The sequence below is a fragment of the Trachypithecus francoisi genome, unplaced genomic scaffold (genome assembly GCF_009764315.1).
Source record: "Trachypithecus francoisi isolate TF-2019V2 unplaced genomic scaffold, Tfra_2.0 Contig01461, whole genome shotgun sequence".
Taxonomy (NCBI): domain Eukaryota; kingdom Metazoa; phylum Chordata; class Mammalia; order Primates; family Cercopithecidae; genus Trachypithecus; species Trachypithecus francoisi.
Window position 1 is genome coordinate 11,050,611 of NW_022681433.1, and position 27,303 is coordinate 11,077,913.

A 27,303-nucleotide genomic window follows, 5' to 3' on the forward strand; every position below is an offset into this window, starting at 1 on the left:
AGGCAAGGTGGCGGGCGCCTGTGGTCCCAGCTACTTGGGAGGCTGAGGCAGGAGAATGACGTGAACCCGGGAGGCGGAGCTTGCAGTGAGCAGAGACTGCGCCACTGCACTCCTGCCTGGGTGACAGAGACAGACTCTGTCTGAAGAAAAAAAAAAAAAAATTGTAAAGTAAATCATATTCTCTCCAAAGATGAAAAGTGCACAATTTATTTTAAATTGATAATTCAAGGACTGATTTACTGCTTTTCACAACTGTTATTTTTGTTACTTAAAAAAATCACAGAATATACAGAAAACCAGCCAATTCAACATCACAAGAACAACAACTTGCATGTTTCTAACATAAAAAGTATTCTATTAAAGGACTCAACGTAAAAGATTATTTTAAAATATAAGATCTTCCACCAGGCTTTTAGCCAAAATATTAGCATAAAAATCAGATCCATCTTCATAAAACAAATATATGTAGGGAAATGTTACATTTAAATATTTTAATATAATCGCTTCATCATACCTTTCACTAAAACAGGAATTTAGAAGTGGACAGGTCACATCATCTGCTTGATGCATTTCAGCTTTCACTGTGCGAAGACTTTTATGTCTACTACCGGCAACACTCCTTCCTGAAACAGTACAATAATTCAGTGAGAATGTATATACTCTGGATTATAAATTTTCATTCTGTGGAAGTGTTTAAAAACAAAAAGTCTCATCTATACTGGGAAGAAGAATGTACAGGGAGTTGTCAGAAGAGGTTTTTCTGTTTGCTGATTAACCCCCAAAAAGAATGTCCCAAGCACAGTGGTTTATAATCCCAGGGCTGGCCGGGCGCAGTGGCTCACACCTGTAATCCCAGCACTTTGGGAGGCTGAGATGGGTGGATCATGCGGTCACGAGATCGAGACTATCCGGGGCAACACGTCCCCACTAAAAATACAAAAAAATTAGCCAGGCGTGGTGGTGGGAACCTGGAGTCCCAGCTACTTGGGAGGCTGAGGCAGGAGAATGGCATGAACCTGGGAGGTGGAGCTTGCAGTGAGCTGAGATAGCGCCACTGCACTCCAGCCTGGATGACAGAGGAAGACTCTGTCTCAAAATAATCATCATCATCATCATCATCATCCCAGGGCTTTCGGAGGCTGAGGTGGGAGGATTGCTTGAGGCAGGAGTTCAACACTGAGCCCAGGAGCTTGAGCTATGGTGCATGCCACTGTACTCCAGCCTGGGAAAAAAGCAACATCTCATCTCTTTAAACAAAAAAAGAAAGAGAAAAAAGGAATAAGGGAAAAGACATTTACTGAAAGCCTACCAACGTACCAGATCTGATCATATCACTTCTGCTAAAAACCTTTCAAGATCTTACTTTTCAAGATTAAGTCAAACTCCATAGTATCAAGGCCTTTCACAATTTACTTATTTTCTTCATTTTTAATTTTTGTAGGTACATAAGAAATACATATATTTATGTGACAATTTACTTCTTAATTTTTATGATGCCATTCTTTTACAGTCTTTTTATCCATACCCAACCATGTGCATATCCTGAAAGAATGTTTTCTTTAATCTCTAGGACTTTGTACAAGCTGTTTCCCTTCTTTGTTTCTCTTGACCTAGAACAACTCTTTCAGGCTTCCATTTAGAAACTACCTCCTCCAGAAAGCTTTAGTGATCCCTAAGGTAAGATTAACTGTTTGCCCCTCCTACGTGTTCCCTGAAGAGTTTATCATACACTGTTCTTTTCCCCCCTATTAGGCTGTGAGCAATCAGAGGCAGAGATTTTGTCATTTATCACTGTATCCCTAGCAACTAAAAAATGTCTGGTATATTAGTCACTCCTGAAATACTGACTGGAAGAATAAATTGGATATAATTAGACAAAGTGAGCTGCAGACAGTAATACATAATTTCTATTCTTACTGAACACATCTATTTTCTAAGAAAATAATGTTCAGAGTTTCTAAAGCTATAGGTGAAATCCAATTTACAGTTTTTCAATATTTCTGTTTTCTGTATTAAAGTACATTATATTTGACTCTCCAGGGCATTAAGTACTCATACGCTTCCAATAGTTGAAGGTAACTACAAATTTGGCACCTGAGGCACTTATTATCACTCTTAAAAAACAGTTGCTTTGGTTGGTCCTATAATCTCTAACTTAGCTTTTGAGACAAATAAGCTCTATCAGTGTTACTAAAATAAAGTGAAGACCAAATATAAAACTATTTGTAGCAGCATAAATGTCTCATTATATTCTTATTTTTCAAGTTAACATGGACTAGACATAATCATTAATAAAGCAAATGTATGTGTAATTTTAAAACCCCACTTCAACAAAATATCCCACGTCCTTCTCTAATGAGATTTTTAAAGATACTAAAAAGTAGCTAATTCTTGAAAGCAAATTGATTTTGAAAAATAAAACAAACAATGAGATACCACTATACACTTATTAGAATGGCTAGAATTCAAAACACTGACACACCAAATGCTCGTGAGGATGTGAGCAACAAGAACTCTCATTTACTGCTGGTGGGAAAATGGAACAGCTACTTTGAAAGACAGCTTGTAGTTTCACATAAAACTAAACATACTCTTGCCGGGCACGGTGGCTCAAGCCTGTAATCCCAGCACTTTGGGAGGCCGAGGCGGGTGGATCACGAGGTCAGGAGATCGAGACCCTCCTGGCTAACACGGTGAAACCCCGTCTCTACTAAAAATACAAAAAACTAGCCGGGCGAGGTGGCGGGCGCCTGGAGTCCCAGCTACTCGGGAGGCTGAGGCAGGAGAATGGTGTGAACCCGGGAGGCGGAGCTTGCAGTGAGCCGAGATCGCGCCACTCACTCCAGCCTGGGCGACACAGCGAGACTCCGTCTCAAAAAAAAAAAAAAAAAAAAAACTAAACATACTCTTACTATATGATCCCACAATCGTGCTCTTTGGTGTGAACCAAAATGAGGTGAAAATATGTTCACACAAAAACCTGTTTGTGAATATTTATACCAGCATTATTCATAATTGCCAAAATTTGGAAGCAGCCAAGATGTCCTTCAATAGATGAATGGATAAACAAGCTGTGGTACATCAATACGATGGAGTATTATTCAGCATGAAATCATTAAAAGACATGGAAGAACTTAAACACATATTGCTGTTGGAAACAGGACCCCAAATCTGGCCATAAACTGGCCCCAAAACTGTCCATAAACAAAATCTCTGCAGCACTGTGACATGTTCCGGATGGCCATGACACCTATCCTGGAAGGTTGTGCGTTTACCGGAATGAGGGCAAGGAACACCTGGCCCACCTAGGGCGGAAAATCGCTAAAGGCATTCTTAAACCACGAACAATAGCATGAAAGATCTGTGCCTTAAGGACATGCTCCTGCTGCAGATAACTAGCCAGACCCAGCCCTTTACTTCGGCCCATCCCTTTATTTCCCCTAAGGAATACTTTTAGTTAATCTATAATCTACAGAAACAATGCTTATCACTGGCTTGCTGTCAATAAATGTGTAGGCAAATCTGTGTTCAGGCTCTCAGCTCTGAAGGCTACTGAGACCCCTGATTTCCCACTCCACACTGCTATATTTCTGTGTGTGTGTCTTTAATTCCTCTAGCGCTGCTGAGTTAGGGTCTCTACAATGGAGCCGGTCTCAACATATTGCTAACTGAAAGAAGCCAGTCTGAAAATGCTATATTCTGTATGATTCCAACTACATGACATTCTGGAAAAGGCAAAACTACACAGACAGTAAAAAGATCAGTGGCTGCCAGGGGCTCAGGAGGAAGGATGGGTGAGCAAGTGGAACTCAAGAGATTTTTAGGGCAGCAAAACTATTCAGTATAATGCCATAATGGTAGATATATGACATTATACATTTGTCAAAATCCGTAGAACCATACAAAGGGTGAACTCTAATGTAAACTAAGGAGTTCAGTTAATAATAACACATCCATTTTAGTTCAACAATGAAAAGAAACCCTGCTATTAAGAAAAAAAAGTTAAAAAAATGAACTAGGTGAAAAAAAAAGTTAATTACCAAATAAACATTTCACAAACAACCTGAAGATCTCATTAATAAGCTGAAAAATGGTAAGAGAAATGCATATGATTTAATGCAAAACTAAGGGCTGCTGAGAGGCAGAAACAGCATAATTCCTCATAGAACTTCAGGAATAATTTTTTAAAAAATAATACATTACATGTCAGAACTGAACAAAGCCGGTTGAAAAGCACAGTTTAAGTCCATTACTCTTACTTTTCAATACTGAATCTAAAGTAAATTTCAAAGCAAAAGGTCTCAAGAGACTAGTCAGCAGATTTATGTATTATAGGCTTCAAAGAGTTAACTCCTTTGCAGTGAGTTGAGAGTGGCCTTATTAATTCCTCACTACCTTCCTTGGTTATAGATCAATTCTAGCAGGTTATGATTAAAAAATTAGCCATTTGACCTTAGGTATATCTTTCAAGATTCAGCAAAAACTGCTTCATGGAGCTTTTTCCGACCAACTAGAGAGATGGCTGCTCACTTTTCATGCACTTAGTACATGCTCTTATATCACACTAGTATATTTATTTTTATGGAGGCAACCAAGATGTGCTTACAAGACTGAGTACTTAGATGTGTTTACAAGACATGCTTACAAGACTGAGTACTTAGAGGTCAAAGGACATCTTACTCACAATTTGTATCCTTAATGCCGAGCAGGTTGCCAGGCACAAGTAAGCAGTAAGTATTTGCTGAATGGACGACTCCCTTATCCATTTCTATGACTGTTACTACTGTGTTCTAACTATGCTTTGCCCTGTCATTTGTTCCTTTTTTTGAATCCTCCATATCTAGGCTACTGTAGAGTCCTATAGTTTTGTTTTTTGTTTTTTTTTTTTTTTCTTTAGAAATTACCCAGTGTTGGGTGTTTCTTTTTTTTTTTTTTCTCTCTCCTGGATATTTTTATTACCGACTAATGTAAGTTACAAAAATTCCTTCATATAGAAACCTATACAAACTTTTTATTTTGTTTCCACACAGTGTTCTCTGAATTTATTTATTTATTTTATTTTATTTTTTGCAGGATCTCACTTTTTTTTTTTTATTATACTTTAAGTTCTAGGGTACATGTGCATAATGTGCAGGTTTGTTACATATGTATACTTGTGCCATGTTGGTGTGCTGCACCCATCAACTCGTCAGCACCCATCAATTCGTCATTTATATCAGGTATAACTCCCCAATGCAATCCCTCCCCCATCCTCCCTCCCCATGATAGGCCCCGGTGTGTGATGTTCCCCTTCCTGAGTCCAAGTGATCTCACTGTTCAGTTCCCATCTATGAGTGAGAACATGCGGTGTTTGGTTTTCTGTTCTTGTGATAGTTTGCCAAGAATGATGGTTTCCAGCTGCATCCATGTCCCTACAAAGGACGCAAACTCATCCTTTTTTATGGCTGCATAATATTCCATGGTGTATATGTGCCACATTTTCTTAATCCAGTCTGTCACAGATGGACATTTGGGTTGGGGTTTTTTTTTTTTTTTTAAACGGAGTCTCGCTCTGTCGCCCAGGCTGGAGCACAATGGCGTGATCTCGGCTCACTGCAAGCTCCGCCTCCTGGGTTCACGTCATTCTCCTGCCTCAGCCTCCCGAGTAGCTGGGACTACAGGCGCCCACCACCACACCAGGCTAATTTTTGTATTTTTAGTAGAGACGGGGTTTCATCCTGTTAGCCAGGATGGTCTTGATCTCCTGACCTCATGATCCGCCCGCCTCGGCCTCCCAAAGTGCTGGGATTACAGGCGTGAGCCACTGCGCCCGGCTGAGTCCCATAGTTTTATCTCCCACATCTACGTTCACTGTTATTACTGTAATTCAGACACTTGTCTCTATCACCTACACCTTACACATCCCCTAACTGATCTTCCTACCTCCAGCCTTTCTTTTCTATAGGGATCATTCAGGTAGTTTAAAAAGTAGACTCATGGGCATCATTTCCAGAAATCATAAATCAAGAGATTCAGAGTGGGGCCTGGAATCTGCCCTTTCAACGAGCACTCTAGAAGATTCTAATGGCACAGGCATGACATTTTGAAAAATGTTTTCTCCAAAGACTGCTGTTTTATCATTAGGCTTTCTAAAGCAAATCATAGTAATACTCTGCAAATGTTTACTGAATCCTATGTATACCATTTGGTATCCAATAACATATATGAAAATATTTGCCCATTACCTATATTCTCTTTGTATATGCACTCCCTATTGCCATGAATTTCTTTCAAAGCATTGCTTATGTATGTCTCCTTCACTAGAAGCTCAATGAGAGCAGACAGGAAGTATTTCTCAGAAGCAGAAATAAGCCAAAATTGGAAAGATGAGCATGCAAATTAGCTAGATAAAAAATAGGGAAGAAGAAAGTAAATTGTGGGTAGAGGTAACAATATGTATAAAGAGCCAGAGAGCATGGTGGTTTTGAAAACGAAAAGAAATTCAGTAGGAATGAATGGTAAATGAAGATAGGTGAGGGGATGAATATGGCAAGCTGAGCCAAGAGTGTAAATCAGGGGCCTGATCACAAAGGAACTTGAAAGTCATATTAAGTTTAGATTTTGCTATAAGGACAAAGGGAGGTGATCAAAGGTTTGACACAATAAGTAGCATGATCAAATTTGCATGTGATTTCTCTGCTCAACAACCAACCAAATAAATTCAATTTCTTTAGCTTGGCATTCAATGCCTGTCTTTAGTCTGCCTTTTTGCCTTGTCTATTGGTCCCTTTCAGACACAAAACCACCAAAGACAACCTAAATTACTGCTATTTCCTGAACAAACTACATATTCTTCCTTATGTTGTTCCCTCTGCCTAGAACATTATCACTCTACCACATCTTCAAATTTCTTAATCTCACCTATCCTTCAAGGTTCAGCTCAAAGGAATAATTGCCTAACTCTGCCCAATACTATTTGCTTTTTCTTCTCAACTATCATTATACTTTTTTATATTTTTCTCTTGGCACATACTACATTCAACCTTACACTATACTTTATCTGTGTACTCTTTATTCCCCTTACTACAGATTAATACTCTGAAGAAAAGGGAAAGCTCATTACTTATGTCAAGTAGGTAATAATTATTTGAATGACTGAATGTATAATCTTATTACATAATTGCTTAGAAACATGCAGCACCTACGCCAGGGAAACTCCTCACAAATCATGATACTTACAGTATACTGGTAAAATAATCTCTATTCTCTCTGATAGCCTGAAGAAATATAGTTTAATTAATAGCAAAACAAGTCCTATGTTTTTTTGACATAAGAAAGACATAATTCAGCAAATCTCAGTTGGCAAACTTATCAAAGGAGGGATGAAAAAGAACATTTACTAAGTACCTACATTATTTAATTTAATCCAAACCTATGAGACATTATTTTCATCGTCTCCATTTTTCGAGTGAGGAAAGTGAGGCCAGAGAGACTGACTTGCCCAGCATGATACAATTAATGAATGAGCTAAGATTTTAACACAGGTTTGCCTCAATCCCTATAGTTCTCCCCAGTCTACCATATCGCATTACTTACCTAAGTCTAATCTGAATGTATCTAATTCTTTTACAGGAGATTGGTACAGTGGCAGAGTCAGCCCTTGCTCTTTGAATATTATTGGAGTTGAAGCCAGCTGATTATAAGAAGGTTTCCTTTTTGGAGTTTTAAATAGGTTTGGTTCATAATTGTTGTTTTTATGTTCAGAGTCTTCTGCAGGTTCAGAATTATAGGGTGCAGCTTCTGAAGAAAGTTCTTCAAACCAGTTAAGACTTACTGGTCCTAAATCTATTAAAAAAAAAAAAAATCCCACCTTAGTTTTAACCAGTGACAGACAAATTTATGACCTAGAACAGTTAAAGATCGTAATAAGGAAAAAAATGCTTAAGATCTTGACTATGGACTACTTTTGCTAAGGCATATTAATTAAACAAGATCATTAATCCATTCTCTTGCGAATCTATAGAAAGGTATAACAAGAGTTCGCAAGAGTGACAAGATGGCATTTAACTATATTATTAAAAACTGTATATATTAGCTTTTATTTTCATTTAATTAAATTTAATTTATTTTCTTATTCACGGTTTGGAATCAAAAACTATTCACATTAAGAATACATTCCACAGATAAAATTCGACCAGGTGCGGTGGCTCACACCTGTAATCCCAACACTTTGGGAGGCCAAGGCAGGCAGATCACGAGGTCAGGAGATCAAGACCAACCTTGCTAACACGTTGAAACTCCGTCTTTACTAAAACTACAAAAAAAATAGCCTAGCGTGGTGGCGGGCGCCTGTAGTCCCAGCTACTAGGGAGGCTGAGGCAGGAGAATGGCGTGAACCCGGGAGGTGGAGCTTGCAGTGAGCCGAGATCACGTCACTGCATTCCAACCTGGGCAACAGAACAACACTCCGTCTCAAAAAAGAAAAAAAAGAATACATTCCACAGATAAAATTCAAATAATTCTTAAGAGTACACAAGATGTGGCAAATCTACAGGGATGAGGAGCATGTGGACTCTCACATAACATGGGAATTCTCTCTTAAAGGGAAATGACAAATTGGTATTATGAGCTATCCATCCTCTACCATTACAGTTCCAAACTGCTTTCATAATAACACTATGGAATCATTTCCCCTTTTCATGATTTTGACATTTGTATCAACAGTGCAAAGATGATGCTGGATAAAACTGCTGGCATATTTGCATGAGTTACGGCAGTGGCACCAAACTAACACTAGTAGTCATTATATTCCTTACCACTGCGTGTCCTTATTAAAAAAATAATAATAATGCCAGTTTAACATAAGAATGTCCTAATGAAGCAGTAAAAATTAATTTTAAAGCTCAATGCTTTAGCACTTCCTTTAATAATCTGCAAAATAGGAAGCATACATAAAGCATTTCTGCATGCTAAAGTACAATAGTGTCTAGAAAAGCACTCATGTATTGAGCTGTGATCTGAACAAGCAATTTTTTCAATGAAAAGTCATTTTTACTTGAAAGAACGGCTGAGTTATTTCAACTTAAATAATTTGGTAGACATTTTCTCACAAATCAATGAAGTGAGCTTGTTGCTGCAAGGAAATCAGAGTTTGCTGCCAATGACAAAATATGAACTTTCAAATGAAAATTAGAATTTCCAGTGGCTCATTTCCACCCAATCTTAAAAGACTTCTCTGAGATCCATGGTGATGTTAACGAATGTCATTTTTAAAATACTGTTTAATGCAATGTATTAATATCTGGAAACTTTGTATAATTCAGAATGCCACTATCTTCCAAATAATCACCGCACGATGTTGCACCATGGAAAGACCTATGGTATATCTATTAGATCTTTGAAAAATCTATGCAAAGTACAAGGAAAAATACCAAGTAACCGAAGACTATTAAAATACTCCTTTTTTCAACTATCTAGCTGTGTGAGGTTAATTTTTTTCATATACTTCTACCAAAATAACAGATTTGACTCAGATAAGTGAATCCAGCTATCTCTATTTAGCCAGACATTAAAGAGAACTGCAAAAACGTAAAAATTATTCCACTCACTTGTTTTCAAAAAGTTATTTTTCCTAAGAATGTTGTGATAACATGCAATGGGTTAGCTTTCATTATTTTTAAGTAAATTAATAACTTTCAGTTCTTAGTTTTTTTTCTTTTAAACAGAGTCACGCTATGTGGCCAGGCTGGAGTGCAGTGGCCCGATCTTGGCTCACTGCAACCTCCGCCTCAGGGGTTCAAACGATTCTCCTGCCTCTGCCTCCTGAGTAGCTGGGATTACAGGCACGGGCCACCACGCCCAGCAAATTTTTTGTATTTTTAGTAGAGACAGGGTTTCACCATGTTGGCCAGGCTGGTCTTGAACTCCTGGCCTCAAGTGAATCGCCCACCTCGGCCTCCCAAAGTGCTGGGATTACAGGCATGAGCCACCGTGCCCGGCCCTAAATTCTTAGTTTTAAATTTTTTTTTTTTTTTTTTTAAGACAGAGTGTCGCTCTGTCACCCAGGCTGGAGTGCAGTGGCCAGATCTCAGCTCACTGCAAGCTCCGCCTCCCGGGTTCACGCCATTCTCCTGCCTCAGCCTCCTGAGTAGCTGGGACTACAGGCGCCGCCACTTCGCCCGGCTAGTTTTTTGTATTTTTAGTAGAGACGGGGTTTCACCGTGTTAGCCAGGGTGGTCTCGATCTCCTGACCTCGTGATCCGCCCGTCTCGGCCTCCCAAAGTGCTGGGATTACAGGCTTGAGCCACCGCGCCCGGCCAGTTTTAAATTTCTAATATGGTAAGCTACATAAACAAAAGGACTCCGGGGGTCCTAGATCATTTTTAAGAGTATAAGGAGTACTGAAACCAAAACTTGGACAACTTCTGCCATAAAGTCACATTAATGCTTCTGATTTATTAGTAAGTCTTCCTACTGCTAGTCAAGGAGCCAGTTTCCTCTTTATCCACTAGAGGCTCTATATTTATCATCTGGTTGACCTGCAAACGATGATTATGTTGTTAACTGGATTTATGCATACATAAGGAACAGTTTATGGTTCTAAGCAAAACTGGGACGTATTGGGTTTTTAGCAAGCATTTTTTAGAAAACAATTTCTCGGTGTAATTTATAAAGTTATATAAAAATTTTCAATACCTGCTTTGTTGCAGCATGTCTTAAAAATTTCAAAAAATGTTGGCCTCTCTTTGGATCCAACAGACATTTTTACCTACAATATTCCTCCAACGCTTGGTAAATAAGTCTGAAAAACAGAAGACCAAAATGCACTTACACAGGGATGCATTCCTTAATATGTGACCCCGGTAAAAATCAGAAGCGCTAGGAAATTAGTCTGAATTCTAATTCAGTCCCAACTCCTGGAACGATAACAGCTTACTGTGAGGTTGGGAACATTTTACAGTTGTGCTGTCCAAACAGATGCCACTAGCCACATGAAGCACTCGAAACGTGGCTAGTGCGACTAGAGAAGAGGATTTTCATACGATTTAGTTTTAATCACGCTAAGCAGTGACGCGTAGCTAGTGGGGACAGAGGGCTCCTGTTAGAGAACAACGCCGTCTGGTAATTCCCGTCAGCATGTCTTCGGAATACAGCGATTACCGGGGGCTTGAGTAAGGCAGATGCAGGGTGCCCAGCAGCTGTAAACACTTCCCCCAAACAGCAATATTCCGTTTAAAGTGATCGTGTTTCCAATTAAAGAAATTTCAGATGGCGACATCTGGGACAGCTGAGAGGGAGGTAAGCCTTTGAGCGCAAGGCGGAGCCCAAAGGCCGGGCTGGAGGCGGGAAATGGAGACCCAGGGAAGGGGCGGGGCTCGAATTTGGCGAAAACTTGCCTTCGGGACAAGGACCTTTCCCTCAGGCATGAGTAGGGGTTGGCAGAGACAAAAGGGCAAGAGGCCGCGACCCGGGGCGTGAGGCGCTCTCCCGCCACGCTGACTGGGACTGCGGAAGACGCGCCCGTCTCCACCCCCCCACCACCACTAACCCGCTCCAGAGGTGCAGCTCTTTTTTGGCCGGAGTAGACTGACAAAAGCCGCGCCGGTCACAAATCTGTCCGCTCAGGCTTCTCCTGGCGGCGACTCACCGCCGCAAAAGAGACCCGAGGCGCAGCAGAGCCACAGCACTTCCACCTCTGCCGCCTGGTTTCAGAAGCTCGCGCCACAAGCCCGCGCTGGCCACGTGACGCCGTGACGCGGCACGCAGCACACGCACCGCCCGGAAGTCAGGCCTGGCCCGGGCGCGCGGGTGTTTCTCAGTCTGGCGAAAGTTAATTCCTTGTCAGGCATCACAACCGTCAGTATCGGACCGAATAAAGCGGGAGCTGGAGTGTGTGTTCTCTTCTCGCTGACCCTTAAGAGTCCCAGACCACCCTGCTTGGAGGGGCCGCCCCTATGCCTACTCCAAGTCCCCCATCCCTTTCTTTTTGCTCTAGGTCATGTTTGGGTGGGCGCCTTCGGCACACGACCTGGGACCTTTGAAAGACCTTTGTTCTGACCTTAAAAGAGATGTTCTCTCAAGACCTGTTCCCTAAAGCGAGCCGATCTTACAAAAGCTTAGAGTGGTCGGTGTGTGGTTGTGGATGACTTCACCTCGTGGTAGTGGGCGTGGCTGTTATTTGAAATCAGGATTTTAGTTCCAGTAGCTGTGCTGCTATTGGGTAGCAGGTGTTCAAGACCTCCGAGCCCGTTTCCTTGCCTGAAAAATTGTGAAACCCATCTTAACTCGCTCATGAAGTGTTAGGCACCTCGCTCCGCAGGCCTTGGTAGTATCTTTTGCATTCCTATTTTTTTTTTTTTTTTCTGAGACGGAGTTTCGCTCTTGCTGCCCAGGCTGGAGTGCAATGGCGCGATCTCGGCTCACCGCAACTTCCGCCTCTCGGGATCAAGCGATTCTTCTGACTCAGCCTCCCGAGCAGCTGGGAATACAGGCATGCGGCACCACGCCCGGCTAATTCTGTATTTTTAGTAGAGACTGGGTTTCTCCATGTTGGGCAGGCTGGTCTCGAACTCCTGATCTCAGGTGATCCGCCTGCCTCGGCCTCCCAAACCGCTGGGATTACAGGCGTGAGCCACTGTGCCCGACCCATCTTTTTCATTCTTAGGATTCGGATCACCTGTCTTCCTCGCAGGCTGAATTGGAAGACCTGACTTGATATCTGAATTTGTTGGTTCTGTAACATGCCTAATACAAGGCTGAATAGGGTTTGTTGTAAGACCTACAAAGCCTTCAAATGGATTCAGTAAGTGAGAGTTGCTCCTATAGGGGCCTTGCTGCTTCCAGAAGGTGCTTGAGCGGTAAGCAGAAGCAACCTTGGATTAGAAAAAGGATGGGCTCCACTTGGTTCCTTAAGGACCATTTTAGTTTGATAATCAGTAATCCTTAGCTGTAGCAGGAGGCCTTACTAATGCAGATAGATTCTAAAGCTTTTGCTCTAAGTCTAATTCGCAAAGAAATACGTCTGTGATCCTTACTAATAACAGCTACCACTTACCGAACATTTTATGAGTTAGGCATTCTGCTTTGGGTTTGCAAGCAATACCATGTTTAATCTTACAGTAATCCTATAAATCGGTCAGTATTGTCAGATGAGGATGCTGAATCAAGTAGTTAAGTAATGTGCCTGGTGGGCCCAGGTTTGAATTCTAGTCTGTTTGACGTCATACACTTAACTAACCTGTGATTTATTCACCCTATAAATCAGAACAATTTGCTTTGTCCCCTTTTTTGGGGTGAGGGGTGTCTCACTAGGATTGGACTAGTGAGAACCCGTGGCATTTCACACAACTCTCAGAAATACATTTTCTCTCATTATATACACCCCCCTATACCTTTATGTTTCTTGTTCTCTTTGTACCGGGGACTTGCCACTCATTAGCTCTACCATAATAGACTTTCTTACTTATTCTCTTCTAGTGCAGCTGCTCAATATACTATTTGTATTCAATTACAATATGCTTTAATTTTTATTAAAAACATTATTTCCGGCTGGGCATGGTGGCTCACGCCTGTAATCACAGCACTTTGGGAGGCTGAGGTGGACAGATCACCTGAGGTCAGGATTCGAGACCAACCTGGCCAACATGGTGAAACCGCATCTCTACTAAAAATACAAAAATTCACTGCGTGTGGTGGCATGTGCCTGTAATCCCAGCTGCTCGGGAGGCTGAGATGGGAGAATCGCTTGAACCCAGGAAGTGGAGGTTGCAGTGAGCCGAGATCATGTCACTGCACTCCCGCCTGGGAGACAGAGCGAGGAGACTCCATTTCAAACAAGCAAACAAAAACCCCAAAAACCATTGTTTCCTAAAAATTGTATGTATTTAATGTGCATGACATGATATTTTGATATATGTTCATAGTGAGATGATTACTACAGTCAAGCAGTTAACATATCCATCTCTTCACATAATTACCTTTCTTTTGTGTGTGGTGAGAGGACCTGAAATCTCTCTTTGAAAATTTCCAGTATAAAATACAGTACCATAGTCATTACGCTGTAAATTAGATCTCTAGACTCATTCATTCTACCTAACTGTAACATTTTAGGCTCTGACCAGTCTCTCTCCATCCCTCCCAACTTCCTGTCCCTGGTAACCACCATTCTACTTTCTGCTTCTATGTATTTGACTTTTTCAGATTCCACATATCAGTGAGTTTATGCAGTAGTTTTCTATCTGGCTTATTTCACTTAGCATAATGTCCCCCAGTTTCACCCATGTTGTTGCAAATGGCAGTATCTCCTGTTTTTGTTTGTTTGTTTGTTTGTGTTTTGAGATGGAGTCTTGCTCTCTCTGTTGTCCAGACTGGAGTGCAGTGGCGTGATCTCAGCTCACTGCAACCTTCGCCTCCCGGGTTCAGGCGATTCTCCAGCCTCAACCTCCCGAGTAGCTGGGATTACAGGAGCGTGCCACCACACCCGGCTGATTTTCGTATTTTTATTAGAGGCAGGGTTTCACCATGTTCGCCAGGTTAGTCTCGAACTCCTGACCTCGGGTGAATCCACCTGCCTTGGCCTCCTAAGCTGCTGGGATTACAGGTGAGAGCCACTGCGCCCGGCCAGGATCTCCTGTTTTAAGACTGAATAATATTCCATTGTATAAATACGTGCCACAATTTCTCTATCCATTCATCTGTTAACAGACACTTAGGTTGTTTCCATAACTTGGCTAATGTGGGTAATGCTACAACGAACAAGGAAGTGAAGATATCTCTTCAGGATATTGTTTTCATTTCCTTTGGGTAAATACCCAGTGGTGGGATTGCTGGATTATCTGGTACTTCTATTCACTTTTTTAAGGGAACCTCCATACTGTTGTCCATAATGGCTGTACCTTAAAATATTACCTAACATTACCACATTACCTTACAAAGGATCTTTAGAATGGTCACTACAGGAATATATGAATTAATCATTAATTAAAGCAAATGTGTGAATAAGCTGGAAATGAAAAACAGCTTTGAAAAAAAGATTCCCTGAGCAGTGAATTGAAGAGGTAGGGAAAAGCAATTAGGTAGGAATCAGGTGGCAATTAGACATCTGTAGCTAGAGCTTCTCTTCCTCAATCAGGGTAATAGGCGGCAGCTCCCATTAGAATCGGAAATAAATGGAGAAGCCAGGAATGAATCTGAACCAACCTAATCAGGAGAAAGAAGGGGCGGATGAAGGAGGAAGGCAAAATAAGGACACAAACAAACTGGCTAGGGTATTAGGCTGCGCCTTAGCACCTGCTGAGCGGATGGAGCGCTTTGTCCGTGTTCCCTATGGCTTGTACCAGGGTTATGGGAACACAGTGCCTTTGGGCCAGCCTGGACTCTCAGGGCACAAACAGCCCGACTGGAGGCAAAATATGGGTCCCCCCACTTTTCTGGCCAGGCCAGGGCTGCTGGTGCCCGCGAACGCCCCTGACTACTGCATGGACCCTTACAAGAGGGCACAGCTTAAGGCCATTCTCTCCCAGATGAACCCCAGCCTGAGCCCGCGGCTGTGCAAGCCCAACACCAAAGAGGTGGGCGTGCAGGTGAGCCCGCGGGTGGACAAGGCTGTGCAGTGCTCGCTGGGGCCTCGCACCCTCAGCAGCTGCTCCCCCTGGGACGGCAGAGACCCCCGGGAGTCTCTGCCAGCTTGCGGGGTCACTTCGCCAGGCACCGGCCGCAGGAGCTTGATCCGCCTGCGGAGAGATGGGGACCACGCGGAGAGCAAGGCGCTCCCGGGCCCTGAGGAGGCCAGCCAGCCGCAGCCATCACCACCGAGGTCAGAAGCTGACAGGCAGGAGGAACCTGGGCAGCCGGAGGAATCGGGAGAGAAAGACGCCCTGTCCCCTCAGGAAACTAAGAGCAAGCAGGTTCCTGGAGACGCCGCCACCGAGCCTCTCCGGAGGCCCAACTTCCAGGTGGATCCTCTCTTCCCTCTTCTTAGTCCTCGACCTGCCCCATCCTCTCCCTCCTTTTCCATCTATGGGGGCAATAAGAGCAAAATCTTCTCTCTCTTCTTCCATGTACTTGTTGAAGGAGAGGGAGCTCTGAAAATATGCATTTCACGTGGCCTGTATGTTTGGTAAGTTTTGGGTAAAATAAGTGCCAACCCAACTAAGCCTGTGAAAACCAACAGTCTGGCAACTACTGCTACTGGGGAATTTGGAGACGAAGAAGGGCTTCGAGTCTGTGATATTTGAAATCAGACTTTCGTTTTGGGAAGATTGTGCCGGTAGCATTGTGGAAAATGGATTGGAAAAGTACCAAAGACGGCAGCAAAAAGAATCCCAGAGTAATCTTTATGAGAGATGAGCAACTGAATTAATGCAGTAGTCTTGAGAATAGATATAAGTGAGGTTAAAGAAGTCATTTTTTTTCTTATACAAAGTCATAAAGAAGGATCTGGCTTTTTTCCCCTTGTATGATGGTAAAGTACTTTTCTTCTTTACTTTCAGTTTTTGGAACCAAAATATGGCTATTTTCACTGTAAAGATTGTAAGACCAGGTGGGAGAGTGCTTACGTGTGGTGCATTTCTGGAACGAACAAGGTAAGTAAAATGAGTAGGAGGTGAGAGAAGGATGGGGTGGGCACAGATGTTAAGCGAGGAAGAATCTGATTCCTGAGGAAGCATGACTGTCACAGACTTGTCTTGATCTTGGTGGCATCCCCGGTGCCAGGTGTACCGGAAGTGCTCAGTGAACGAATGGAACTGAATCGGACCTGAGTTTCCGAACCATACTCTGGCGTTATAGTTGACAAAATGTCAGGTTACTTAGATGAGCTTTTGTCCTTGTGTACGCTGGAAGTTTTTGTAACCGTTTTTTAGTTGGTATGCTTGGAATAGGTCTGGGCCTTAGCGCTAGGAAATTTCCACTGTTTGTCCACAAGGTGGAGCAATAAGTGAAAAAACTTCCTGTAAAGATTTCCCTGTAAGAGACTTAGGCTACGCCTAAGGTTTCCTTTGCCTCCTTCCTAATTTAATTGCCAACATATTAGGATTGGAAAAGACTTCACATTAAATTCTGCATTTCTTTATCTTCATGAATCCCGTAGGCTCTGGTCATTAGAGACCCTTGTTTGAGACTGAGAACAGCAGGCTGCCCCTAAGGCCTCCTCTTCTTTTCCTTGCCCTGTGCACGTCGTTTTGCAACAGTCTACGTGGCCCGATGTTATTGCATTTGAGTGTGAACGCCCTGTGCTATCGCATGTTTAGAAATTGCCTTACTGGCCAAAGGACTGTGGAGAGAGAGGGCAAAGAGGCCTTGAGTTCCGGATGAAAACCTGACTTCTCACACTAGCTGTTTACTAGAGACCTGGAGAGGGAATAGATTTTTAAAACTGAAGTTGAATTTACTTCCTTCTCTTGCCAGAAGAAAAACGAGTTTAATTCAAACATTCCAAGGCACTAGGATACAAAGAACAAAACATAGAACTCGTTCTCAAGGAATTTATTTTGATAGGAGCGATGGAAACAAAATGTAATTTGGCAATATATGCAGTAGCATCCTTCATATGGAAGCAGTACAGAGAGATAGCACAGGAAGGAGGGGATTAGCCCTGTCTGAGGGAAGACAGCTTGATGTCCAAGCAGGATTTTAAAGAATAAATAGGAGGAAGAGTTCACCAAGCAAGGAAGGGAGAAAATGTGCACAGGAAATTGCACAAAACCTTGAAAGCAGGTGGTATTGATAGGTAACCACAAGTAATTTAAAGTTTAAGCCAGAAAATACTGAAAAATGAAACATGTAAGAGCTAAAAGACAAGGACAAAAGTCTTTGTCCTTGAGTATCTACCGTGGTACTTGGTGTACATTATTAGGGAGTTTTCAGAACTATGGAAAAAGTAAGTATTAATAATGGTATTCCAGTTGGGTGCGGTGGCTCAGGCTTGTAATCCCAGCACTTTGAGAGGCCGAAGTGGGTGGATCATTTAAGGCCAGGAGTTCGAGACCAGCCTGGCCAACATGGCAAAACCCAGTCTCTACTAAAAATACAATAAATTAGCCAGGTGTGGTGGCGGGCACCTGTAATCCCAGCTACTCGGGTGGGTGAGGCAGGAGAATCACTTGAACCCAGGAGGCGGAGGTTATTATTCCAATTTTATGGGTAAGGAAAATTAGATTCAAAGAAAAAGTGATTAGTAAGAACTAGTATACCTTGAAACCTCAAGGGTAGAGGTTGGTAAAAGCAATATACAAGGCAAGGGAATGGATTACTTAAATTAAGAACTGGGAGCCTCTGCAGGGTGTGGGTATGTATAAAAGCTTGTATTTTGAAAAAAACATATTTCTCTTTAGGTTTATTTCAAACAACTCTGTTGTAAATGCCAAAAGAGTTTTAACCCTTATCGAGTAGAAGCAATCCAATGTCAGGTGAGCATACGAAACACTTCCATTGTGTCTATAATGTTTCATTCCTAAAATGAAGCCTCTGTGACAAAATGTTAGGATTTGATACAGCTGGATATTGGTATAGGAGTGTTCTGTATGTTTGAAATGTTATATTTTAGAAAAATGGAAGCATAAATTCTAGTTTGCATCTTTTTGGAAGGGAAAGAGGGGAAGATTCACTATTTCAAGTTGCCTTATGGGGTGTGTGTGTGTGTCCTCTGACACCCTGGGCATAGTTAGAATGTAGTAATGTAAAAGGTAACTGCAATTAATTGTTTACTACATGCCACATTTTGAGATAGTGCTTTACATGCATTACCTCCTGTCATCTAATTTTTATGGGAGATGTTATTTCCATTTTATAGATCTGAAAGCTAAGTTCAAAAATAACTTTCCCAAGTTTAGATGGATAGTATCAGAGCTCTGACTGGATTCTATGGTGTCTCCAATGTTTAGAAATTCACAGAATTGGATGAGATCCTTAACTTGCTTTTTGTAATCAATATGTTTTTAAATCTAAGTCCTTAGTTAACAATATTTCTTCTTTTTCTATAATTAGTAGAAATAAATGAGCCGGGCGTGGTGGCTCACGCCTGTAATCCCAGCACTTTGGGAGGCCAAGGTGGGCGGATCACGAGGTCAGGAGTTTGAGACCAGCCTTGCCAATATGATGAAACCCTGTCTCTACTAAAAATACAAAAATTAGCCGGGCCTGGTGGCGGGCACCTGTAGTCCCAGCTACTCAGGAAGCTGAGGCAGAAAAATCGCTTGAACACGGGAGATGGAGGTTGCAGTAAGCCAAGATGGTGCCACTGCTCTCCAGCCTGGGTGACGGAGCAAGAATCCATCTCAAAAATAAATAAATAAATAAAATATATGATATTTTGAAAACTGGCTTATAAGTGATTCATCCTCTGATTTTCTAGTCTGACATTCTCAGTCTGATGTTCGATATAACTACTTATTAAACTGGGTTTAAAGGTATTTTCTTTTTACTCCACCCCTTTTTCTTTTCTCTTGTGTTCACTTGAATTTTTTTTAATATTTCATTTTCCTTTCTATCATTTTTTAATGTCCTTTTGATGGTTACCATAGAAAAAACATGACTATCTGACTTGTCAAACTCTAAATTGTTAATCTTGCCTTTTTTTTTTTTGAGACAATCTTGCCATGTTGCCCAGGCTGGAGTGCAGTGGTGCAGGTGCAATCTTGGTTCACTACAAGCTCCGCCTCCTGGGTTCAAGTGATTCTCCTCCCTCAGCCTCCCAAGTAGCTGGGACTATAGGTGCCCACCACCACCACACCTGGCTAATTTTTGTATTTTTAGTAGAGACAGGGTTTCACTATGTTGGCCAGGCTGGTCTCAAACTCCTGACCTCATGATCCACACGCCTCAGCCTCCCAAAGTGCTGGGATTACAGGCGTAAGCCACTGCACTCGGCCTAATCTTGCCTTTCACAGACAATGCAATGACTCCAGAACACTCTAACTACATCCTAACTTATATGCTATTATTGTATACCTATTTTACTTATATTTAAAATTTTATAAGATTATTGTGTATATTCATTTAGTTTTAGCTACACATTATTTCTGTTATTCTTTGTATCTTCTTGTTTCTAGGGCCACTTTCCTTTGACTCGGACTTCAATGTTTTCTATAGTATTGGTCTGGAGGTGACAAATTCTATTTTGTCCGGATATCTTTTTGTTTTTTGAGATAGAGTCTTGCTCTATCGCCCAGGCTGGAGTGGCATGATCTCGGCTCACTGCAACCTCTGACTCCTGGGTTCAAGTGATTCTCCTGCCTCAGCCTTCCCAGTAGCTGGGACTACAGACGCATGCCACCACGCCCGGCTAATTTTTGTATTTTTAGTATAGACGGGGTTTCTCCATGTTGGCCAGGCTTGTCTCGAACTTCTGACCTCAGATTATCCACCTGCCTCGGCCTCCCAAAGTGCTGGGATTATAGGCATGAACCATCACACCCAGCCTTGGATATCTTTTTTTTTTTTTTTTTGAGACAGAGTCTCGCTCTGTTGCCCAGGCTGGAGTGCAGTGGCCGGATCTCAGCTCACTGCAAGCTCCGCCTCCTGGGTTTACGCCATTCTCCTGCCTCAGCCTCCTGAGTAGCTGGGACTACAGGCGCCCGCCACCTCACCCGGCTAGCTTTATGTATTTTTTTTTTAGTAGAGATGGGGTTTCACTGTGTTAGCCAGGATGGTCTCCATCTCCTGACCTCGTGATCCGCCCGTCTCGGCCTCCCAAAGTGCTGGGATTACAGGCTTGAGCCACCGCGCCCGGCCTGGATGCCTTTTTAAGAGATATTTTCACTGGGCATAGAATTTCTAGGTTGGAAATAGTTCTTTCTGCCCTTTAAGGATCTGAATTTCATTGTTTCTATGAAACAGTATAGGTCTTACTGCATCTCTTTTGAAGTAATCTCCTCTTCTCTTTCCCCTTCTTAAATTTGCTTACTTCTCTTTGCCTTGGTTTTTCAGCAGTTTTACAATGATATGCCTAGTTGTAGTTTCTTTGTAATTGTCCTGCTTGAGTTTCATAGTGTTTCTTGAAACTGCAGCTTAAAGATTTTCAGTACTTTTGAGAAATTATCAACTGTTATCTTTTCAAATGTTACTTCTCCTATTCCTTCTTTCTTCCGATTACTCATACTAGACCTTTGCACCATATTTCTTTCTGTCTCTTATGTGCTTATCTATATTTTCCATGCTTTTAGCTATTCCTGCTTTAGGCTGAATATTGTCTACTAAACCATCTTCCATTTGTATTTCTCATCTCAGCTCTTTTTAATCTGTGATTAAAACATCCATTGAACTATTGATTTTATTTGTTGTATTTTTCTGTTCTAGAATTTTTTTTCTTTAGAAGAAAACTTCAGTTTTTCTGCTGGAAATATTCGTTTTATTTCCTTGAACATATTAGCACTTAGTGACTTTAAAATCTGTGTCAGAGAACTCCATTAACTCAATACCCTGTGAGTCTATTGCTTTCCTCTTGGCTTTCAAGCATATTGTTGTGTCTCCTCATATACAGTACCTGGTTATTTTTGATTGAGTGCTAGCTATCACGTGTGTTCGACCACACAGTTCTTGTCATCGACCACACAGTTCTTGTGAGAGTAAACAGTCTATAGTGAGAGTAAACAGTCCCAGACATCAAGCGCCCACCTATTTCTGGGTTTTCATCTCTAATGCTCTGATAATTTCTCAGTGATCCAAACAGTTATTTTTAGCTCAGCGTTTGTAGTCATCCAGGAGACTTGGTTAGAATTACCTAATCCACCATTTCCAGAAGCAGAAATCTACCTTTAGGGTAAATCCTTATTTTATTGAGCCTTTCTTTGTAAGGATGTTGCGCGAATTAAATGAATTCATATATATAAAGTGCTTAAGAGAGTGCTAGGCACATAGTAAACACCATGTGAGTGTTACTTGTTAGAATTTTCTTATAAGGAGGCATATTCTTCAACAGAACAGTTTGATTAAATCATGTTTAAGACTGCAATTAGAATAATAAAAATGTCTGTTTTCACAATATAAAAAGGTACATGTTGGCCAGGCATGGTGGCTCACGCCTGTATTCCCAGCACTTTGGGAGGCCAAGGCGGATGGATCACCTCAGGTCAGGAGTTCAAGACCAGCGTGGCCAACATGGTGAAACCCCATCTCTACTAAAAAATACAAAAATTAGCTGGGCCTAGTGGCGAGTGCCTGTAATTCCAGCTACTCAGGAAGCTGAGGCAGGGACAATTGCTTGAACCTAGGAGATGGAGGTTGCAGTGAGCCAAGATCTCACCACTGCACTCCATCCAGACTGGGAGACAGAGTGAGACTCCGTCTCCAAAATAAATAAATAAATAAATAAATAAATAAATAAAAAATAAAAAAAGTAAATCTTGATTTATTCTGTGTGGCTATGGGACATGTAGAAAATAGAACAGTGATTATCAATGTCAAAGATTGGCAGGGTTGGGGGGATGGAACCAGGGTAATGTACCAGTTTCCATAGGATATTAGTTTTAATTATTGGAAGACAGAAATGAGATAATGGTCAAAAGGCACTGTTATAGATCCTAGTAAAGGTTGGACACGACTGGAAAGAAACATTACTTCCCTCCAGAATACCCCTCTCTACCAGTTTTAACCACCCAAAATATATTCAGACATTGCCAAATGCCCACTGGGGTTGGAGATGGAGTAAAATCACCCCTGGTTGAGAACATCTGCTCTAGTCTTTTTTAAATGTTCACTTAATTCCTACCCACTGCCACTCACCCTGACCTGCCTACAAATCTAAAAATCTACATAGTGAAGAAACTCTATAAAACTCTTGATTAATTTTTTTCTCTTACACTATGTTGCCTTGACTGGTTCAGCTACAAATATAAAAATCTACAGAGTGAAGAAATTCTACAAAACTCTTAAATTCTTCTTTCACATTATGTTGTCTTGATTGGCTCCACAGTATTCTCTGGAATATCTTCTGTGATCATCTTGAAAAAATATTTGACATTTAATGTGATACAAGTAATTTTGTACAACTTGGTCTTGGCCTTCTTGTAGGACTCAGAGGATGAAGGTTTCCAGGGATAGGGTAATAGGGAGCAGTACTGTGATTTGAGGATTACATTTGAAACACTAAAGCAATCATTTAGTGTCCAAACTCTTCCTTGTTTCCTAAAGACCTGCTCAAAGTCTCATTGTTCCTGTCCTCAGAAGAAAAGACACATTGATCTAAGGAGGCCTCATCGACAAGAACTGTGTGGTCGCTGCAAAGACAAGAGATTCTCCTGTGGCAATATTTACAGCTTTAAACATGTGATGTAACTTGTACAGTGTGACTTGTACAGGACCTCTGAGCTCTTCTTGTAACTGTCTGTGCTGTATTCCTTTTTTGCAACTTGGCTCTGACCTGGCATTGGAAAATGGCTAGGCTTTTGTACTTTTTGTAGGTTGTGTAACAATTGTACAATGTGAATAGAAGAAAATAAATGCATGTGAACTAGACCGTGAAGCCACATTAATTGGTGATCCTAGTATGAAAACATCAATATATGGCATTGGGAAATGGTAGATACTGTCACTTATATGAAGGGGAACTAATGAAGAAAAATAGCCATTCTTTTGACAAATTTGTATAAGTCGGATGTTCTAAGCACTGGTTCTAAGTGTTATATATAGAGATGATGAAGGGGCAAGGTCCTTCCTTCAAGTATGCACAACTATAGCAAATGCTGAAGCAGCCTTTAGCATGTGCCATGCATTGCTATAACTCACCACAGCAGCCATATGAAGTAGGAGCTATTGTACCTTTTCATAGTTGAGGAGATGGAGGCACACAGAGGCCAGAGCAGGGTGCCAGGATTTAAACCAGGTAGAGTAGGACTTGCTTCATGCTTCACAATTACATTTATACTTCTCAAGTTCAGAATGGGATAAATGCCATGAAGGAAACAGGGTGCTATGGGAGTAATCTTTTAGACAGGGTGGCTGGGAAGAGGTGACATGAGATTGAGACCTGCAGGATGAAGGGAGCTGGGAGAAGATGGTTTTGATCTAAGGGAACAGCAGGAGCAAAGGCCTTGAGTGGCTGAGGAATAGGATCCTCCTGGGGCTGACGTGGGGCATGAGGCTGCAGAAGACAGGGCTCTGATCACAAAGGGTTCTCAAGGCCACGTTTAAGCAAATGACAGCCCATGAGGGGCTTTCAACAGTGCAGACACATTCTCACTTCAAAAAGCTCACTTTAGAGGGAGACCGGTTGGGAGGTTAATGAACACATGAGCAAACTGATGGCGTGGACAAGGGTGGTGGCCAGGGAGAGGAAGAGAAATCCATGGGTTTAAGATAATGTTTGAAAATGTGCAGGGCTGGCAGTGGAAGATGGAGGAAATAAACAATGACTCTTAATGTGCTTTGAGCTGCAGGGTGAATGGAATTGAGAGCTATACCAGGTAGGAGGCATGTTCTGGGGTCAGGTTACCTACCTGCAAATCCTGGCTGCCGTACTTAAGAGATAATTTTGGGCAAGTCACTCTCTCTCCCTCAGTTTACCTATCTGTAAAATGGAGATGATGATAGTCCTCACACCACCAAGAGATAGGAACTAAAGGAGTTGAGGCATGTTCATCACTTAGAATAATTAGTGCCTGTCACTTTGAGGGCTCGATACATTTACCTCTTATTTTAGTGGAGCTATTTAGTAATGTGGGGAAGGGCTTCTGTTTTCAACATAAGTCTGAAGTGCTGGAGACATCCAAATGGAGATGTCATGTAGCCTACTGGGTATATGTATCTGGAATTTAGGAGGTAAGTCAGAGTTAGGGATAGATTTGGAGATAAATAGTTTTTAAAACCATGGGCCTGGATGGAATCACCTGCACCAAAATCTCACAAATCACCACTAATTAACTAATGTAACCAAACACCACCTGTTCCAACAACCTATGGAAATAAAAAAATTTAAAAATACAGTTTCACAGAAGCAGGAAAAAAGGGAGTACAACACAGGGCTCTGGGGGCATACGAACACTTAGAGCAATGATTCTAAAACCTTAACATCCCAGGAGTCACTGGGTAAGCTTGTTAAATGAAGATTCTGATTCAGTAGGTCTGGGGTCTGAGACTGCAGATCTAGGAAGCTCCCAGATGCCATCAATGCTGCTGGTTCCCCAGACTATACTTGGAGTAGCAGGAACTTAGAGGTTAGATGAAAGGTGAGGTCAAGAGGGATAGGAAGAGCATGAGGAGATGAAAATGAAGAAGAAACAGTATTTCCAGAAGGAAGGAAAGTCAACTGAGTCAAATCCTGCTGGGAGGTCGGGAAAGGTGACGACAGGCCCATCGGATTTGGCAGCATGGAGGTGACAGGTGAGGCTGAAGAGAGAAGTTTCCATGGAATGGTGTGGATGGAAGCAGTGTTAAAGTCCAAATAGTGAAGAGAAGTGGTACTTCCTAGATGTTTTGCTGTAAGAAAGCATCGGGTGATAGCTAGAATGGCATTTGGGGAAAGGGGAGGCGCTGAGTATGTTGGCATATTAAAGGGAATCATTTAGAGAAGCTGATGGCAGAGCAGAGAGGGGAATGTCTGCAGGAGCAAAGCCCTTGAATAGGCAGCAGAGATGGGGTCCAGAGCGCCAGTGGAGCAATTGGCCCCTGAGGGGAGCAGTGATATTCCTTTGATTAGAAAAGGATGAAGCACCTAGAATACAGGGCTAAAGATAAGTATATTTTTGGTGGGGAAGGTGAGACTCATTTGTTTACTCAATGAATTATGAAGCAAAGCCATCAGCTGAGACAGGATGCTGATGAGGAGAGAGGAAAAATGAGAAATAACTTTCACAGGCATTAGGAAATTGAAAGGATCAGGAAGGTATAAGTGTATTACAAGATTGTCCGACAGTGTTGACATTTGAGACTTTCTTGGTTGCAGTCGCATACTAGCGTCACACTTCTAGTAATGAAGACGCTTCTAGTAGTGAAGGTATTACTAGAAATGTAACATTACCAGTGTCATTGTTTGTGTGACACTACATGTGTGACTTGCATTCTAGTAATATCTTCATCTTTGTAATGCCACACTTCTGGTGCAGCTGTGGAAAGAGTCAGTTTTAGGTTCAACCAGACTTGGCGTTTAACCAGCTGAGTAAGACAGAGTTAGGGCATCCCTTGTGAATGTCAGCAAGGGAGGGATTATAATGACCCATGGAATTTAAACATGTTCCAAAGGGGAGTCAAGACATGTGAGGGCCACAGACTGATACTCATTACGGGAGAATTGTTGGGGTGGGGGCTGGAGTAAAGGGGAACTGGGAACATTCCTGAGCAGGGGCCTGAAGGTGGGATTCTGGAGCTGGTTCACTTACTGCTATGAATCACGTTTTGGTATAGCCAGGAAACTGGATGGCATTTCAACCGGTCATTGGCTTCCTTGCTGTCCCTTCGACAAAGTGATCCTGCTCCTCCTTCAGGGTCTCTGCGTGTGTTTTTCCCTTTGCTGGAATGCTCTTTTCCCTGGATATCCATTGTATCCCCCACTTCATTCAGATCTCTCCTCAGATATCACTGGGTGGAACAGAGTGAAAATGCCTGGAGATAAGAATGTTAACAGGATGAGAGAAAAAAGATTTCATACAGGTTATACACAAGACTCCTGAAGTCCTGGAAATGACATCGGAAGCTGGGCTGAGCAAGAAGCTGTAGTCTCTCCGATGAGTAAGGGGCAGGAAGCAGGAGGGCTTTCGGTCAGCAGTTCCCAAGCCCGGCTGCAATTCAAAATTATCAGAGGAGCGTTATAAAGGATTTAAGGGGCCGGGCGTGGTGGCTCAAGCCTGTAATCCCAGCACTTTGGGAGGCCGAGACGGGCGGATCACGAGGTCAGGAGATCGAGACCATCCTGGCGAACATGGTGAAACCCATCTCTACTAAAAAAATACAAAAAACTAGCCGGGCGAGGTGGTGGGCGCCTGTAGTCCCAGCTACTCCGGAGGCTGAGGCAGGAGAATGGTGTAAACCCGGGAGGCGGAGCTTGCAGTGAGCTGAGATCCGGCCACTGCACTCCAGCCTGGGCAGCAGAGCGAGACTCCGTCTCAAAAAAAAAAGGATTTAAGGGATCCGCAGGGAGGCCTAAGCCTCAGGATTTTTAAAAAGCTTCCCCAGTGCTTCTAATGCAGCTGAGGGGCACAGCCATTGCTGTGGATGACAGTGATGGGGTTGGGGAAGGAGGTGGCTAGTACAGCCAGGTGGCAAGAATTTTGGCTTTTTGAAATAGAGATGAGGAGAGAAGAGTTGGACATAGTAAAGGGGACCTGGAGGAATCTCTTCATTCTCCTGGCCGAGGAGCGCCTGGAAGTTCGCACCAGGTGGCCCAAGTTCTTGGAA

At 42.3% G+C, this 27,303-nt stretch overlaps 2 protein-coding genes across 3 annotated transcripts in view; one reads left to right on the top strand and one right to left on the bottom strand.

Annotated features, from left to right (window-relative positions):
• BRCA2 (BRCA2 DNA repair associated) overlaps positions 1-11,710 on the bottom strand; it is a 99,281-nt gene extending 87,571 nt beyond the window's left edge. The window contains 4 exon segments of the mRNA XM_033235629.1: positions 515-623; positions 7,576-7,824; positions 10,675-10,780; positions 11,528-11,710. Coding sequence (XP_033091520.1) covers positions 515-623; positions 7,576-7,824; positions 10,675-10,741 — 425 coding nt within the window. The 5' untranslated portion in view covers positions 10,742-10,780; positions 11,528-11,710.
• Positions 11,711-14,535: 2,825 nt separating this feature from the next.
• Positions 14,536-23,429, top strand: ZAR1L (zygote arrest 1 like). 2 transcript variants are annotated; one of them, XR_004443029.1, is made up of 4 exons: positions 14,536-14,578; positions 16,470-16,562; positions 18,312-18,386; positions 23,107-23,429. XR_004443029.1 is itself a non-coding variant. In XM_033235810.1 (4 exons), exons 1-4 carry the CDS (start codon positions 15,279-15,281, stop codon positions 23,248-23,250), a joined length of 966 nt encoding a protein of 321 aa, XP_033091701.1. In that variant the 5' UTR covers positions 15,191-15,278; the 3' UTR covers positions 23,251-23,429. The 2 variants fall into 2 exon arrangements, 1 of the variants encoding a protein (XP_033091701.1); XM_033235810.1 differs by lacking the exon at positions 14,536-14,578 and adding an exon at positions 15,191-15,932.
• The last annotated feature ends 3,874 nt before the right edge of the window (positions 23,430-27,303 follow it).